This window comes from Peromyscus maniculatus, chromosome 4 (genome assembly GCF_049852395.1).
Source record: "Peromyscus maniculatus bairdii isolate BWxNUB_F1_BW_parent chromosome 4, HU_Pman_BW_mat_3.1, whole genome shotgun sequence".
In the NCBI taxonomy this organism is placed as follows: domain Eukaryota; kingdom Metazoa; phylum Chordata; class Mammalia; order Rodentia; family Cricetidae; genus Peromyscus; species Peromyscus maniculatus.
In genome coordinates, this window is record NC_134855.1 from 125,149,034 (window position 1) to 125,167,282 (window position 18,249).

General features: G+C 43.6%; 1 protein-coding gene across 5 annotated transcripts in view; it reads left to right on the top strand.

The window, feature by feature from the left end:
* The window catches only part of Kiz (kizuna centrosomal protein), a 108,394-nt gene extending 90,741 nt beyond the window's left edge, over window positions 1-17,653 (top strand). For all 5 annotated transcript variants that reach the window (XM_076570787.1, XM_006984479.4, XM_016002991.3 and 2 more), the window contains 3 exons: window positions 2,486-2,582; window positions 15,306-15,349; window positions 17,514-17,653. In XM_076570787.1, coding sequence (XP_076426902.1) covers window positions 2,486-2,582; window positions 15,306-15,349; window positions 17,514-17,617 — 245 coding nt within the window. In that variant the 3' untranslated portion in view covers window positions 17,618-17,653. The remainder of the gene's footprint in view (window positions 1-2,485; window positions 2,583-15,305; window positions 15,350-17,513) is intronic.
* The last annotated feature ends 596 nt before the right edge of the window (window positions 17,654-18,249 follow it).

The window sequence follows — 18,249 nt, forward strand, 5'->3', positions numbered from 1 at the left end:
TGTGCTACATGTCCACTCTGTGGGAATGCTGGGAAAGTCTCCTCTCTTATAATGAAAGGACTAAATCCCTATAAAGCTAAAATGTAGGCTTAAAATATACTTCCTTTAATCTAGGATTTTGTTTCTATTTTAATTTTCTTATATTTTCCAATTTTACATTTATTATTTTAGTGATTTTCATTTTATTATATCTTCTTTTTTAGGTATCACTCAATTTAGCACTTATAAGAAGTATATAATACAGGAGAAAGTGTATGAGTGGTTTTGTTTTATTAATTTTAGATTTGTATGTTTAATTTTATGTACATGAGTGTTTTGCCTGCATGTATGAATGTACATCATGTACGTTCTTGGTGCCCATGGATATCAGAAGAGAGTGTTAGATGCTCTAGAACCATAGTTACAGTTGATTGTGAACCACCATGGGAGTACTGGGAATTGAACCCCAGGTCCTCTGGAAAAACAACCAGTGCTCTTAACCACTGAGGCATCTTTCCAGCTCAGAGTGGCTTTAATTTTCTATACAGTGATTTCTTAGTGTCATATAATTCTTGGACTGTATTCAGATTTCCAGTTGTCTCAAGCATGTCTTCCTCAGACAGACACTTTTTCAAGACACATGCTTAAGCTGCATCAGAACTAGCTGTATTTGGAGAATACATTTCTAGGTGATGTTAGTGGTAGTGTCATTTAGTTTGGTTGAAGGCCCAGCCTGGGCCTGACAGTGAAAAGCTCCTGAGCAGAGCTTTTAGTAGCTATGATTTAACTCTGAAAATATAGAAATCACAGTCTCTTGAAGTATAAAGCAGGTCCTCTGTCCTAAAGGAGGTCCTTCCTGCTTTGGGAAAATCTTAATGATTGTCGTCTTTCTGTTCACATTGAGTCATACAGTCTGAGTGGAGACCAGTCTTAGAAGATGTTTGTCCAACCCCTCATTTTCTAACTAAGGTCCCAAGAGAGCCAGGCCTTGCTCAGAACATAGCTGCTTAGCAGGTGCACATAGCTAAGAAGACAGTGCCACGATGTTTTGGTGAATGCTTTGATCCCTAATGAGGACGTGCAAAAGATGAGTATTCGCCATAAATTGCCATCTCTTGACTGTCTATAAAAATTACACTATTAAATATATTAATAACTTATTTCAAATAATACTCTTTGAAGAGTTCATATACTTGGACAATGTATTTTATTCATATCCTGTTAAACTTGTCATGTGTGAAATACATTTCACAGGCTGTACAACTAAGTACAGACAGGTTCAGTTTCCTTGGGCCATCTCACAGTGACCCTGTAAGCCTTGAAAGACTCCAGTAGTTTGATGGTAGTATTGAGCGGGAGCTTCTCGTGCTGTTGGCTGCCCTTGGAAGTGACGGTGCCTTGCATCCACTGTCCACTGACTGTGCATTGTTGTCTCACAGCTCTTGTCCCCAGGTCCCATGAGCTGCAGAGAGCAGGTGACCATCTGTGAGGGCAAAGGGAAACTTCCCAGCACTTAAAAGCTGTGGGGATAGGACTCCCAAACTCACTTCTCACTCCTGAAGGAGCAGTCATGTTTCAGTTACTTTCTGAGTTAGATGGTGTAGGACTCTGTCTCCAGATCTGATACAGAGGAAAGCCACTTAAGTTTCGAACCCCACTTTTCATAACCCAAAGTCCTGTCCTGTATGAAAATGGAGACCCTGTTGAGTTGAATGTGGACGTGGTGCTGAAAGAGCTACTGTGCTTCAGAGATTCCATGCAGGCAAGTCATTCACAGGCTAGAAAGTCAGCTAGCCTGTGGCAAGGCTTCCTGTGTACTCTCAGTCTGGGATCTGGGCTGACTGCCCATATGTGCAGCAGAAATATCCAAGGCTGAGAACAGTGAGGACAGCCCAGCCTCCATCCCTAGGGAAAAAGGTGTCCTCAACACAGGCTGAAAGAGTGGCTTTGGTGGCTTTTAGTGGAAATATATTCTTCTTTGTGGATGGGAAACAGGATTTAGCAAAGGGGCCTTAAAAGTAGATAGCGTGGCTGCTTGTCATCCAGGAGTGTCGGTTTCGGTTCCGTCTGAGACTGGTTCCCAGTACTTGCTGTCTTGGTGAGCCACCCCACCTGAGTCCTAACGAAGTGAATCATTCAACCCATGTTCTTATGTGTACATCTTGGCCATTTAAAGCAGAGCTTGCTGGGGACTTAGCTCTAGGTCATATGGTTGCCAAGCACATTTGAGGAGTCCCTGGGTTCATCCCCCTATAACACACAAAAAAGGAGTAATTAAAATAAAGCATAAAGCAGAACTCTTTGGGTTGTTTTGTTTGTTTGTTTGTTTCATTTCTTTTCAGGTTTCTATGGGTATTTTGCCCTGGCCCTTAGAAGTTTAGAAACCTTCTATGGCTCGAATGAAATCTTCCTCTCGATTTCCCAAACTTCCCAGGAGGCTGTGCCGGTCTGCGCTGGTGGCTGTGTGGTGGCTAACTCTCACTCCCCTTGTTTGTGCTCGCCACAGGTTTGGATATCGGCAGCAGCGCATTCAAGACAAAGACGGCCCACAAAATCGCTTCGGAAGCTAGTTTTTCATCTAGTAAAGGAAGTCCTTTGTCAAGGTAAAGTCGGGAAAGCCTTTCTGAATAGCAGTAACAAGATGAGAAATGTCACTACGCAACGAATTCAGCCCTGGCTGCGTGTTGTTTTGTTGTGTGACTTGATGGAGGGTGATGGTGTGGGGTTTTGTTTATCTAAAATAACCGTTGAAACTTTAGTCTACCTTTGAAAATATTTGCACCAGAGCCAAGTATTGTTTTGCAGCTGTTGTTGCCTTGGTTTAAGACTCAATTGACACCTCAGTGAACCACAAATTAGCGTCTACAGCTGCTCGCAGTGGGACTGCTTAGAGACCACACAAAGGGGGTTGTCAGGAAAAGGGCAGGGAGAAAACATCAGGCCTTAAAAGAAATAAAGTGGCATGTTCTTCTTTCTGAGGCAACTGATAGACGAACAGGCAATTGCTGTGTATTAGTTTTTGTGTGTGGTTTCTTTTTTTTTTTTTAAACCAAGTCTTTGGGCCACATTACTCACTCCTTTTCTGATGTGCTCTTGCCTATTCCCCTTAAAGAACAGAATTTATCTTTTTACATTCGTTAAAATGTAACAGTCCTTACGAGTCTTGTGAGCTCTAATAAGTGAGTTGTGTGCTGAATTTGCCATCAGCATCCAATACTAATCATACAGTGACTTCCAGTCACTTAGGAAGCGTTTATAGTGTGAATCTAAGCAATCGCCTAATGCAGTGCCTACTCTTTTACTTTGGCTAAATACTGTTTCACACGGCCTAGCAAGTTTCCTTTGTAACAGCACACTCATTAAAAAGGTGTCCTTTAGATGATTGCATTACCTTTGAATTTTCTACTTGACCCTGCTAAAATGTTAAAACATGACCTTCACATTTCTACCGCTGTGGGTAATGTCCAAATAACAAAATGATCTGATCCAGAAATGTCATATTAAAGGAAATGAAAATGGAGAAAAAAATCTATTCATTTGTGTTTTACAAAAGCATTACGGTCTTTTAGGGCCCAGGCTATTTGGATGGATTAATTTTCTAAAACTCTTGCTTTTAGAAACTTGCTGAGTATTCAAGATGCTTCCTTGTTTATCAGAATTTACCTTTAATCCCTGTTTTTTGTTCATATTAATGGAGAAAACAGGAGCTAACTGGGTTTGGAGGAGTGTTGAATACTGTATCGTTAGGGTTATGCTATAAATTCAAGTTCTGGGTCTTTTAAGAGAATTTTTAAAGGTCAGTAAATTCTATAGATACTTCCCAGGCTTAATGTTGCCATTTGGCTTAAAAATATATCCCTTCAGTTTTTAAGATTGTTAGAAGTATTTGTCTCCATTATATTTTAAAGACATCAAACAAGTTCTTTTTGTGTGTTCTTTGGAAAATTCTTTAGAAAGCAATAGGATTATGTAGGACATTTTCTCAGCCTGGTCATTCACACTTGACCACATTTCACCAGATTAAAATTAAACTTTGTTTTCCTACAAATTTAAAAAAGGAGCCTCTTGTAATTGTATTTCTCTATGAAATTAATTTCCTAATAAATTATAAATAATCTCATCACCCCCCTTTAAGAAAAATAAACCCACTCAAAGGTCTTCTAGGAACCCTTGGTTCTAGACACTTGATAGTAATCTAGCTTAAAAGGCTTGGAACAGTGAGTGTCCAGCGTGGTGTGCTGTTGGGCACAGTTTGGCTCTTGCGCGGGGTCTGTTGTTGTTAATACCCCACCCTGGGCTTTGGAGAGCTCAGGTTTGCCGTTGTGCCTGGCTTCCCTGAAATTTCTTAGAGGCTTACATTTAAGGATCCCACTTACTGCAGTCACTCCTTGTGCTTTATTGCTTTTACAAGTGGTCTCGAAACCCAGTACTTGAGAATAAACATAACAGTGCTGTGCTGCTGTAGCACTTTTAAAAATTCTTCTTTGCTCTATTTTGTCAGTGAGCTGATGAGCAACCTCAAAAAAAAAAAAAAAAAAAAAAAAAAAAAGACCCTGTTGGACCTTAAAAAAAATGGCTTCCTCTGATGTCCCAGAGACAATAATTATGATGTGCTAGTTAAGCCCAAACTACAGCTGAGGGATTTTACTTTAAAGCAGGGGCTTGGGCGCAAAAATGCATTTATAGCTCTTTGTCTGCACCTCATTATGTGTGGGCCTGATTCATTAAGTAATTGGTTTGCAGTTGTTTACATGAGTATTAAGGCCTTCTTTTCAGCCGCCTTTGAGAGATACATTGTGCAAATGTTGCCTGTGATGAATGCAGAATGAGGGCCAGAGGGTCCCTCCTATTGGCTAAACAGTGCACACTGTTGAAAAGCCAGAGAAAGGGATTGGGTGCTGCTTTGCATAGCAATGACTTTCTTAATAAGCGTTACAGATTAATACACACAAGCTATAAAAGATGCAAAGAGATACTCTTAGCACATTTATACATGCTCATTTCATTGTGATGATGGTGGGGTCCCCGTGCTTTCATATTCCGTTTTTCAGAGCAGAGGCTTCAGTGCATGAGCCGTAATAGAATCCGATGTTTATTGTATTATAAATCACGGGCAAGTAGGCCGATCGGCAACAGTTTATTATTAAAGATTCTTTCAGTGTAAATCTTTTTCTACCATTGTATTTGCTTCAGTAAAATCATTTTGTGCTTGAGTGGGGATGAAAGGCGTGATGTACGAAGGAGTGAGTCCTAATAGGAAGCTGTTCTCTGAGTAAAGACCACTTGTTCCCTTTTGTTCCGGGGTGCATGCCAGAGCTTCCTCTCCTCTGCAAACATTGTCTCTCTTTACCTTCCCCAGGAAGCGGTTTCATTCTCCAGGATCCATTTATTCAATGGAGAATCTATCTCCACAGCTCCCTTGTATCTTCGGCTTACCAATTCCCTTGTGACGCCAGCCTTCGGGTTGAATCAAGATAAGATTTTTGTCCAAAGAAAAGAGTATGTGCTTGCGACACAATTGCCTGGGGGAAAGGTACTAAAAGTCACCAGGCCACCCGCACCCCTTAGCAGGGCCGCCGTGGGTGGCATTCCTTGCCAGCCCTGCAGCCATGGGAGCGGCCAGCGGAGGGCGCCAGCCTGCAGCTGATGCTCAGATGGTGGCAGCAGCTTTTCTTTCTCGGCTGATCATTTGTGTTATTTCCCTGGAATGGTATAAAGATACTTAGACACTAGTTCCGTGAAATAAAAACAAAAATTGCCTGGCAGTCCTTTATGTACCCTTATAAAAGTGCACGATTCATCTCTAGCTTAGGAAATCTGCGTTGACCTTAAATTTTACTAAATTAGAAGCGTCTTAAACAATCCATATTTACTGTCATAAACCCATACACTTTGTTTTTTCTTGCACACAACACTTTTGTTTAAGAATAATCACTTTGATTATTTGAAGGAAAGATGTAAATAAATTGACCCCAGGTCAGCTAAAATTACAGCATGTACTGTAGGAGCTCCAACTAGCCATCAGGGGGCGCTCAGACTTTGTCAAATTCAAACAGCCTTGGACTTCAGTGGCCTTTTAAAACTTAAAATTGGTATTCATGGAGATTGGTTGGTATGGTCATTTGTACTTATTTTTATTTCTTTCTGGAATGCTTTTTGCCCTACATTTTTCCAGAAATGTGTCTATTTTGAAGAAAAACCCAGCTAAAGATGCTATTTGAAAAATTTTGATACTGATTTAAAATCCACAGAAATTTTTGTGATTCGCAGACTGATACCACATCTTCTCATAGCTAGTTTTTTAATGTCCCCTCACTCTGTGTTTGTCAGAGGGGGACATGCTTATGTGTGTGGAGGGGAAACAGAGGTTAATGTTGGGTGTTTTTGTTGATAGCTCTCTCTACCTTATTTTTTAAGATAAGTTCTCTCATGAACCTGAAACTCATCCACTTGGCTAGATTGAGCCACCAAGTTCCAAAGATCTGCCTACTTCCATCCTCCCTCCCCCAGCACATGGAGTTAGACACATATCCAGCTTTTACGTGGACACTGGGGATCCAAACTCAGGTTGTCAAGCTTTCACAGCAGGCACTCTACTGAGAGCCTTATAAGAAGGCCCTAGAGCAGGGAGGATGCATCCCACCAAGAGCCAGTCCTTAATTGTCCTCTACACCACAAGTTACCTTCTTGGCAGGATCCTCAAAGTTAATTGCCAAATTCAAGTGGACCCCATATCCAGTAACTTGGATGTGTTTGTTAATGGGATGTGTATTGTTTTTCCCATGGAAGAGGGAAGGTGGGGGGGGGTGGCAATCAGTATGTTGCTAACATTAGCATATTCCCCAAGTCGTCTAGTCTCCTTTTCATGCTCTTTTCAGGACCAGAAGTATCAAACCCTGTCCCAACTGCTGTTGCCGCTCTTGAAGAGGCCCACTGCATATGTCCTCCCCCTCTGGAACAGCCTCATTCTAGGTGCTCTTGCTGGCCTACTGTGTAGACTTATGGGGTATCCTTCACAGTGCCAAGTCAAATGCCATGCCCTGGTGCAACATGCTATCCCTTGTCTTTGGGGGTTTGTTGTTTAGCTGGAATACACCTACCCTATTGTTAACCTGGCTTCAGTTAACCTTTCAAATGCTTTCTGAGCAGAGGGTGCCTGTGCCAGTTGCCCCTCCAGTGGCCCTATGGTATTTCTGTCACCACCTAGCTAGGTATGAAAGCTGTTCATGTACCTTGTCTCCCCTCCCCACATGACCTTCTTACTGGCATGGCAGGTTTATCCGCAGAGCCAGATAACTGCTGAACTTTTCTGAGAGTGTACTCTACCATTCACTCAACCTTCTTTAAGCAAAAGTGCCTCACCTCAGTCTGGCATCACATTTCTGAGCTAAAGGGCAGTATGCATTCTATACAATTATCTGCAAGGGATATGTTTACATTTGCAAAGGGAAATATTACCTCACCTCAGGCTAGGTCCTCTTCCCAGACTGTCCCAATACCATCTGCATTCAGTCTCAAGAAACAGGAACTAGGTGAGCAGGTTTACAGAAAGCCTGATGGGATCCTTCCTGACTCCCTTCTTGTCTGCTGATGGAAGACTTGTCTTCGTTTTGACCTGGATGAGGATGTGTAGACTCTTAGCACATGTCAGAGACATGGAACAGCCTTTATTGGATTGAAATGCATTCCTTCTGTTTCTGGGTCTGCGGCACTTTTGTCATGAAAGGATGGTGGATTTTTGTCAAAAGCCTTTTCTGTATCTACCAAGGTTACCATGTGATTTGTGTCTTTTGAGTCTATTTATTGATAAGTTAAATTTATTGTTTTATATATGTTGAGCTTTATTGGGCTGAATGTTTTGGTTTTGAATTTCTTTTGACGTCCTATTGAATTTGGTTCTCAAGCATTTCATTGTGAATTGTGCTTGCGTTCAGGGAGACTGGTCTATCATTTCGTTTTATTGTTGTAGCTTTATTGATTTTGGTTCCAGGAGAATAATGGCATCTTAGAAAGAGTTTGGAAGTGCTCCCTCCTGTTTTTTGGAATAGTTTGAGATGCATTGGTATGAGTTCTCCTTTGAAAGTGGTAATGACTCCATTTGGGCCTGGCCATTGTTAAATCAGATTTTTTAGATGCGTTTATTATGTTTTTTTGTGTGTATGAATGTTTGCTTTCATGTATGTATGTGTACCATATGTGTGCCTGGTGCCTTCAGAGGTCAGAAGAGGGTGTCAGGTCCTCTGGAAGTGGAATTATATATGTTTGTGAGTACCTTGCAGGAGCTGAGAGTGATACCCTGCTCCTTTGCAAGAGCAGCAAGTGCTCTTAACTGATGACCAGTCTCTGCAGCTGCTCAGGGGTTTTGTTTTGTTTTGTTTCAGTCAGTCTCACTGTTTGTTACGGAGCCACTGTCTTAGTCACTGTTCTATTTCTGTGAAGAGACACAGTGACCAAGGCAAATGTTAAAAGAAAGCATTTAATCGGGGGTTTGCTTACAGTTTCAGAGGTTTAGTCCATTATGATCATGGCAGAGTATAGTGTCAATGCATCTTGATCTGAAAGCAGAGTACAAGAAAGGAGACTGGTCCCGGCGTGGTCTTTTGAAACTTCAAAGCCAACCCTAGTGACACATTCCTGCCAACAAGGCCATACCTACTCCAACAAGGCCACACCCCCTAATCCTTCTAATCCTTTCAAGCCATTCCACTCCCAAGTTACTAAGCATTCAAATATATGAGCCAATGGGGGCCATTCTTATTCAACTACCACCTTCCACTCCCTGGCCTCCATAGGCTTATAGCCATATTATAATGCAAAAAAATGCATTCAGTCCAACTACAGAAGCCCCCATAGTCTATCCCAGTCTCAATTCTGTTTAAAAGTCCAAAGTCTCTTTTGAGACTCATGGCAATCTCTTTGCTGTAACTCCTGTAAATCAAAATCAAAAAGCAGATCACATACTTCCAGCATGCAATGGTGTAGAATATACATTGCCATTGCAAAAGGAAGTGAGGGAGCATAGTGAGGAAATACTGGACCAAAGCAAGACCAAAAGCCATCTGGGCAGACTCCAGATTCTGTATCTTCATGTGTGATGTAAAACTCTTTTCATCTTTGTTGACTGTAACATGCTCCTCTCTTGGGCTGGTCCCACATCCAGTCTGCAGCTCTCCTTGACAAATATCTCACAAATCTGGCATCTCCAACATCTCACCTTCACAGCTTCATGCAGTGGCCTCTCCCAGCCTCCATTCAGGGACACCCCTGACATACACCTGGCCTCAGGGGCTTTCCTTAGCTGTAGAGGGAGATTTTTAAAGCCAGAGCCACACACCAGAAGCTGCCAAGTTCTCCTGCTTGCTGGGGCTGGAACTTGTCCCCTCTTTCAGTTACTTTTGCACCAGCTTTCTTTTGTGGATGGTTCCCTTCACTGCTCCAGTGCTCTTTTCATTTCTTCTCACAAGTTAGCTAGGTCAGGTCTTGCCCTGGGGTCACCACTCCCTTTATTTCATTTCGCATTAGTCTTTTCTTTAAACTTTTTGTCTCTCTGAGTACAGGACTTGGCTCCGGCATCACCTTTCCTTCTCTTCTTTTCTTCCTCACATAGTACATTTTGTATTTCTCCTTATTTCACTTGCTCCCTTTCATTGAAGATCTGCATAAAAGTGACCACTAATAACCACAACCACATGACTACTCAATTTTAGTAGGCCACATATATCGAGAAACTCATCTATTTCTGTTAGGTTTTTCCAGTCTAGTGAGTGTCCTAGTTTGCTTTGATAAACACCATGACCAAAAGCAACTTGGGAAAGAAAGGGTTTATTTGGTTATACATCCAAATAAAGCCTCAGTCTATCACTTAAGGAAATCAGGGCTGAAGCTCACAGCAGGAACCCAGAGAGACAACACTGAAGCAGAGGCCATGGGAAATGCAGCTTAGTGGGTTGCTTTCCAGGGCTTGCCCTGCTTTCATACGCAACCTGTGAGCACTTGTCCAGGGGTGGTACTGCCCACAGTAGGTTGGGCCCTCCCACATCAGTCCCTAATCAAGAACATAAACCAAACGAGTGGGGGCTCAGGAAGTTCAGACAACACCTGTGGAGCCTCCACAGGACTGGGCCCTCTGCGTGGGTGAGACAGTTGTGTAGCTTCATCTGCTTGAGCGGCCCCCTGGCAGTGGCATTCATCCCTGGTACATGAGCTGACTTTTTGAGCCTATGGCCTATGGTGGGACACCTCCCACAGCCTTGAGGCAGGGGGAGGGGCTTGGACCTGCCTCTACTAAATGTACTCTCTGCTGACTCCCCATGGGAGGCCTTACCTTCTTATAGGGTGGGTTGGGAGGGAAGGCTGGAGGGGCGGGAGGAAGGAAGAGGGGGATCTGTGATTGGTATGTAAAATGAATGGAAGGTTTCTTAATAAAGAAAAAGAGAGAAAATGCCCCCACAGACTTGCCTACAGGCCCTTGAACTCACCACCTTGTTCTCACCCCCAGTCTGCAGCCGCTGGTCAGAACGAGAGCAGAGGCTGACTTTCAACAGACTGTGTATTAACACCCAGCAAGGGATGGGGGGGGGGCGCTGCTTGGAGATAAGGAAAGTGTTGTAACTGTGTGTGTTCACAGTCTCTTTCCTGGAATTGTCTGCTTCAAGCAGGGCAGCTTATTTTGGGAGACGGACTATCTCTGCAAACATTGCTTTCTGGGCTGACCAGTAATGGCTGATTAAGGTCATCTGTAATCTAGTAGGACTCTTCTTTTACCAGGAGGCACTCTCTTGCCTGGGCTTTGTGTCACTGTGTACTCTTACACTTTATTGCTTCTGGTTTTGACCTGTCTTCTTTAGATCACATGCTTGTACATTTGTAGCATCTTACAGTGGTGAGTGTTTATAAAATTCAGGAGGTAATGTGAAGTGCTAGGTGAGATCTTACTCATGTGGATCCTTATGGATGTTGCTTCCACCTTCTTTCCTGCTTTAGTATTACAACTTACACCTTTACTTAAAGAGACAGTCTGCATGTAATTGCAATGGTGCTAGGACTATTCTCTCAGAATCCTCACACTGCAACTTTCAATAACAGCAAAACGGTAGTCTGCATTATTCCTCTGTGGACTAGTTCCCAATGAGTCTCATTCTCTTCTTGGAAGGTGCCTGGGATTTTGTTCCCTGTGGCCCAAGCTCAGAACATTTGATTTATTTGTTCTTGCTTAGAGAATGACAGAATCAGTGCACAAACTCAGACTAGATGTCATGTCCAGCGCTGCTGGAGGAGAGAAGCTGGAGCAGTTTTCCACCTCTTGGAGGAAGTCTGACAGATCACCTTCAGTGCTCTTACATATTGGGCAACTTAAGAAGGAAATCTGTGTCAAGCCTGTCTCCTCTCAGTCTATCCCAAACCTTAGTTTTCCTTTGCTCTGGGCCTGATGTGTCATCTCTATTAGAATTCATCCCTGCACACCAGTATGACCAGGGGCTTTTGTTCATCCACATGTGCCGAATGCCCTGCCTCTGCTTGCTAAAGTCCACCTTATACAGGCTGTCATGTAGGATCATCTGTAAACTTGCCAGAATACTAGAAGGACGGCATTGCTGACCCATTTTATAGACAACCAGACTGATTCTCAGAAGGGTAGGGAACTGGCCCAGGCACATGGTGAGCAGAGGTGGGTATTGGAACCTCTAAGCTGATATGCCTCAGATATGTAAAAGGCTCTGTAAAAGACAGGCAGGAGTGGTTCTGTCCTATGAGCTGAGTGGATTTTATACTTCTCCTTTTTGCTTCATTTGTCCTTGTTTGAGACAGGATTTCTCTCTGTAGCCCTGGCTGTCCTAAAACACACTATGTAGATCAGGCTGGGCTTGAACTCACAGAGATCTGCCTGCCTCTGCCTCCCAAGTGCTAGGATTAACCACCATACCAAGTAGTTTTTATACTTCTGATTGGTTGTAAAAGGAGCCCAAAGAAGAGTTCTGTTTGATGACATATGAAAGTGCATGAGATTGAGTGCCATTGTCTCTACATGAAGTTTCATTGAGGTACAGCCGTATCCATTCATTTACGTCCATCTGTGGCCACAGACTAAGTAGTTGTAAAAGGCCACATGGCCCTCACAGCCTGAACTTTTCACTGTCTAGTGCCTTATAGAAATCCTTGGCCAACCTTAGCCTGACAAGTTAGAAGCATTCCTTTCACAACTTTGGAGATTAGTCAGTTCACTTCCAAGCACTTTGATGGAGTGATGTCCCAAGTGTGTGGCCTCGAACTTAAAACTCAATTTCTTACTCTGAAAGGGGAGTTCATATCCACCTTTCCCTCTACAACTAAACTAGTTGACTCTGCCCAGCACTCCATGGACAGTCATTCCTCTGTGTCTGTCACCTTTCTCTGCATGTTTGGTGAGACCCATGAAAGAAATGTTGACCTGAGAACTGTACGTAATAAAAGTTGACCTTGAATTATAGTATCACATCAATTTTTAGAGATGGATTCCTAAAAAAAAAAAAAAAAGATTGTTCCTAAGATCCCAAGGTAGAGTGGAGAGCACTTGAAAGCATCCTCCATCTTTCTCATTGATGAACTGTGGTATATGTAGTTCTGAAATAGATTTCTTATAAGAAGTCTAATAAAACTGACAATCAAGAACCACTGTACAATTAATTCATATTTCATCGATGTTGTTTTCTGCTCCCAATCATTTAAATGATTCAAAGTCACACAGCATGGCCGCTGATCCAGCAGAAAGAGTAAGTTCAAATGGCCTCATGGAGACATAACATGCCTAGAAAACTTTGCACAAAGTAAGAGGGTCCCTGGCATGCTCAGTTAGTCACCTCATTGTGGTGGGACCTGACCTTACTGCTGGCTCAGTTCACTTCCTCTTGATGAGTTGGGTGATTACAAACACTTACTTACATGGAGGATATTGACATGGCCATTGCCACATTCGCAGCATTGTGTGAGGCATTTTTTTTCTTTTCTTTCTTCTTTTTCCTCTCCTGGATATTTCCTCCTTTGTTGAGAAGACAAAGAAACTCAACCTGATACTGGAGTCACATGCAAATCATAACATGTAGATCACATTTTGTATCATTGAATGTTGATCATGAGCCTTTCAGTTGGGCCTAGTGCTTAATAAAGGTCATTTATTCATTCTACCCTGAGCAACTGCTGATTGCTAAGCATTGGGTTATCCAAGTGAGCTGGAACAGATATGGTCTCTGCTTGCAGCCTAGAAGGTAAGGAGCAGCTTATTATCAGTTAGCAGAGGGAATGGATGGAAAACAGCAACTTTGATGAGGACTGCAGTACAAGTGGATGGGGATACAGAATCAGGAAGCCCAACATTGTTTGGGAGCCTACCTTAGGAAGTACCATTCAGCTTGTTGGTCTTTATGCCAAAAACAGTGGGAAGACATTAAAGCGTTTTTCATCAGAAAATATAAGCTTTGTGTGTCCAGCATCTCACTCTTGCTGCCAAGTAGAAGGTGGACGATAGAGGAACAAATTAGCTGCAGTGTCATCAGTGAAGCCGTTGCAAACATCTGGATAGGAGTTGTTAGTTTGCTTGCAGGTGTGGTGAAAGTACGTAAGGAATTGGTAAGGGCTTGGGAATTACCAGGAGGTCAAGTTGGCAGGACGTAGTTATTGACTGTGTTTGTTAAGGGACACTGGGGGATCAGAAAGTTGGGGTTGCCACTTGCTGAGGCAGGGGAAAGGACTGTCTCAAGTCCACACTAGAATGATGATGAGTTTGACTACAAATTACTTTGGAGGCGGGCAAGTAGAGCTGCCAAATGTACACTGGACATGTTTCTGGAACTTAGAGTAGTCACCGAAGCTGTGGGGACCTGGCCAGGGTTTGCCTGCCTCTATACTTTTGTCCCTGCATTAGACATTCAGCTGCCACATCCCACCACATCCCATTCCTCAGTCCGGGCCTGCAGTCTGGGCTTTCTTGCCCTCTGGGGACCCTCTCGGTCCCATCCAGCAAGAGGTGTGACCCTCTTCCTATTCCCCTTATTATTCATACCACAGCTGTCTGAAGACTGTCTGTCTCCCAGAGTTTTTACGATCTACCTCTGCCTCCCGGCACCTAGCTCAGCTATCTAGCTAGCACCTCGGTAATGGGAGTAGGTAAACAGTATCACAGCACACGTTGGATTCATTGTGTGTGTACATACCTTACATAAAAAGGATATTCTTGAGGCTCACTTTGTTGATCCAGCCCCCATGGTAGCTTGACTATTAACTATCTGGTGGCCCCTTTCTGATGGTCACAAGGGTGTTGTGCTCTTTATAGAGAATGGCCATGGGCTCTACTGCTAGATCCTGGTCAGCAGCAGGCACCAAATGCCAAGATAGTGTTACATGGTATTGTAGAGCATGGAAAATGGATCTTTAGTGGAGCCCGTTTTGCTGTGGTGGCTGTGTTGGAAGGCATGTGTAGAAGCTGTAGTTGTCAAGACTTGGACCAAGTGGGAATGAATTTGAAAAGTTCTCCCATCAAGGTGAACAGGGCCCTGGCCATGAGAGGGCAATGGTGATACTTTGTATAGAAAAAGTAAATTTCTCCCCTAATGTCTCCATTGACCATTTGTCTCTTGGCATGACACTTGCTAGGTACAATACAGAACGTAAGTGATGCTCCCAGAAAGGCTCGTTACATTCATTAAATTGCATACATCCCTGGAAAGGCACACTGAGAAATCCCACTCCAGGGAGCCACTGTCTTGCCCTCTTATATTCATCAGAGGAGGCCAGTAGGTACCAAAAGCCATAGATGCAAGCATTTGTATCAGTGGATACTCAGAAACCTAAACTTGGATGCCCAAAGCACTTGCTGTTTCCCACAGTGTTTACTGTGACTGCTTTTGTTAAGCTGTTAGTGTTGTTGTTGCTGATTTGACTGAGGTATTATATAACATCCTCCCCAACATCTTGAATTCTCTTCAGCTATTCCACTTTGAGTCTGCTCAGAAGCACTGATACTTCATACATAGGGTTTCCCAGAGGACTGTCGAACAGAAATCATCCTCTGCCTCATGCTGTTGTGATCGCCCTCCAGCAGGACCCACAGCACGCAGGGCTCCCCTGGGGCAGGGCTGCCACGAGGAGTACCCTGGAGGCTGGGGAGGCTGGCAGTTCAGTGCTCCCCCAGCTGATGCCTCTGGCCACTCCGAGCTTTGACACTTTTATGCTTTTCAAGCCTGGGAAGGAAGTATAAAACTTCTCTTCTTACCATAACCACCACTGCTTCTTCCCAAACAGCTCCCTGTGAAACTGTTAGACCGGCTGTCAATTTTCACTTTCTTCTTTTATAGGCATGAAAGCAAAAGGGACCCAGTGACCACTATAAAGTCGAATGGTAAGAAATAAACAGACACCAATTATCATTTCTCATCTTAACCAAAAGAGTTGTGTTGTGTATTTGTCTTCTGTGTCCTTGTGTGAAGACTGTGACATGTCCTGTGAGTTCAGGGACAGCCCATACAGCTGCCCATGAACAAGGTCTTCAGTGCAAGGATCATGGAAGTGCCATGAGTCACACGGTAGTACAGTTTATTTGGGATTGATTGTCAGAATTGGTGCTTTCTGGCTACGGAGTGCTTCACCTCTCTTTCCCTGCCCCCAAGGGCATGAGCATCTATTGTAGGACTCTTGCAGCAACCTTAGCTGACTTCTCCACACCCAGTCCCTCCTGTCCCTACTTGGCCACTAGCACTTAACCTGGATTTACTCTCTTCACTTGCTACTTACCAATTCCACCATCTCTCACAAACTGCATTGGCACATAATATAATTTCCTCCCATGGTATCCTGGTGCCAGTTCTTTCCTTACAAGACCACACCTGCTTCTGACTTTGCAATGCCCCTGCCTCTATGCCTTTGCTCATGCTGTTCCTTTATATGAAGTTCTTTTTCTTTCCTCTTAAACTCTGAGCTCCTCTGTAGCTGATGTTTTCTCCTGTCCTGCCCAGCCCTACAGACCCTGCAGCCGCTTATAAAATAATCACTCAGAAGCTTATATTAATTAAAACTGCTCAGCCATTAGCTCAGGCCTACCACTGACTAGCTCTTACATTTAAACTCAGCTCATTTCTGTTAATCTATATGTTGCCACGTGTTCTGTGGCTTTACCTGTGTGCAGTTACATGCTGCTCCCTGGATGGCAGGCTGGCATCTACTGACTCAGCCTTCCTTTTCCCAGGATTCTCTTCATCTCTTGTCCCGCCTATACTTCCTGCCTGGCTACTGGCCAATCAGCATTTATAGTTATCAGTCAGTCAGAGCAACACATATTCACAGCATACAAAGAGACATTCCCCCATCACTTCCCCTTTTCTGTCTAAATAAAAGGAAATTTTTAACTTTAACATAGTAAAATTACATATAACAAAACAGTTATGTAGCAAGAATTACAGTTATAATACTCCTCTTCATCCTTCAACACCCAACCTACAGTGGTGCTCTAGCCCTCTTCCCATAATACACTGGGACACTTCCCTCCCATGCCTGGGCTCTGTTCTCTGGTCTCCTTTCCTCTCATCACCCACTGGATGATGGAGAGCACAGGTATGAATCAGATGGCCTGGGTGTAACTGAGCTGGACCACCACTGATGCTATGATTGTAGCCAGATGCTTACCCTTGTTGAGTTTCTGTTTGCTCAGTAATGTACAGACATTAATAGTGTTCTAACCAGCTTGGTGAAAGGATCAACTGGGGTCCTCTAAAAGAAGCCATCTCAAAGCTGCCTGGTTATTCTCTGTAGATGTCAATTATCTGATTGCAAGGCAGAAGATGCTGATGATGCCCTACCACACCCTGTCAGCTCCAACAGACAGGTGTGCCTGTGGCCTTCTACATAAGACAGTTATATCTCTGACCCAGGGCTTTTGTTGGCCATACAAACATGTGAAGCCCTTACAGAGGACCAGAGAGTTGGCAGCTAGGGTTAGGAGATAATGGGGTCAGTAAACACTGTGAGGAAAGCTCTATACAGTCTTCCAGAGGATCCTCAAAAGGACTGAATCCCAGTTGTCCACTGCCAGCACCCATACCTTTCACCAGCTTCCACTCTTCCTGGGTCACTCTCCCATTCTCCTCACCAGGGTTACTAAGATCTCCTCCCAAATAAATGATAAGTGTTCAGATCAACCAATCACTACTGCTTATTTTTGTTTTTCCAAGTCTTCCCCTTTTCTAATCTGCTCTTACAAAAACAAAACCAGGGAGATCAAAGTGAAGCAGCAGCCGCAGTGGGGCGGTGTCATTCCAGGGAGCCTAGGTTTTAATGTCTATGCCATAATAAAGAGTTGGACATAATGAAGGGTAAAAAGAAAGAGTCTTCAAGGATTGCTCTGGAATAATGTGAAGAGCACAGCATGCAGTGTGTACATTTGTGCAGGTGACGCGGTGCAGTCAGACCTGTGGCAGGCCAGTGCTCCAGCTAAGCAGTTACCTTGCTGTTTTGAAAACCCTATGTTAGAGTGCAAAACTGTTAATGAGCCATGGATTTTTCTCTTCCAGCCTTCTGGGGGGAGTCTGATGACAGTAACTCTGAAATCGAAGCTGCTCTTCGTCCTAGAGACCATAACATGTCTGATGACTTCGATGATTTTTATGACACCTAAGCTGTTACATGCTGGAAATAAAGTCTTTAAACAAATTGTCACTGTGTGTTTATGTATAATTCCCAACATAAAAATACTCTTCTAAGTTTGCTAGTTGTTAAAGGGGAAAACAGAGACTATTATTCAAGTGAAATTGCGTTATAGAAATGTGAACATGGGCTGGGGAGTAGTTGAGTAGTACAGCACTTGCCTAGCTGAGAGAAGCTCAGGAGCCTTAACCCCAGCACCAGGGAATGCTATGGGGAGCCAGTGTAATGGCACATGGCAAAAGCAGGATGGTAGTTTCCTGGCCATCCTGAGCTGTCCAGCCACCCTGTCATTTCAGCACTTGGGAGATGGAGGCAAGAGCATCAGAAGTTCAAGGCCAGTATCAGCTACATAAGACCCTGTGGTGAATGAGAATGACTCCCATAAGCTAATATATTTGAATGCTTGGTCCCTAGTTGGTGGAACTGTTTGGGAAGGGTTGAGAGGTGTGGCCTTGTTGAAGGAGATGTGTTCCTGGGGTAGGGATTTGAGGTTTCTAAAGCCCATGCCATTCGTAGTTAGCTTGTGTTTGCCCCTGTTTTCTCTGTCTCTGTCTCTGTCTCTGTCTCACTCGCTCACTCGCTCTCGCTCTCACTCTCACACAC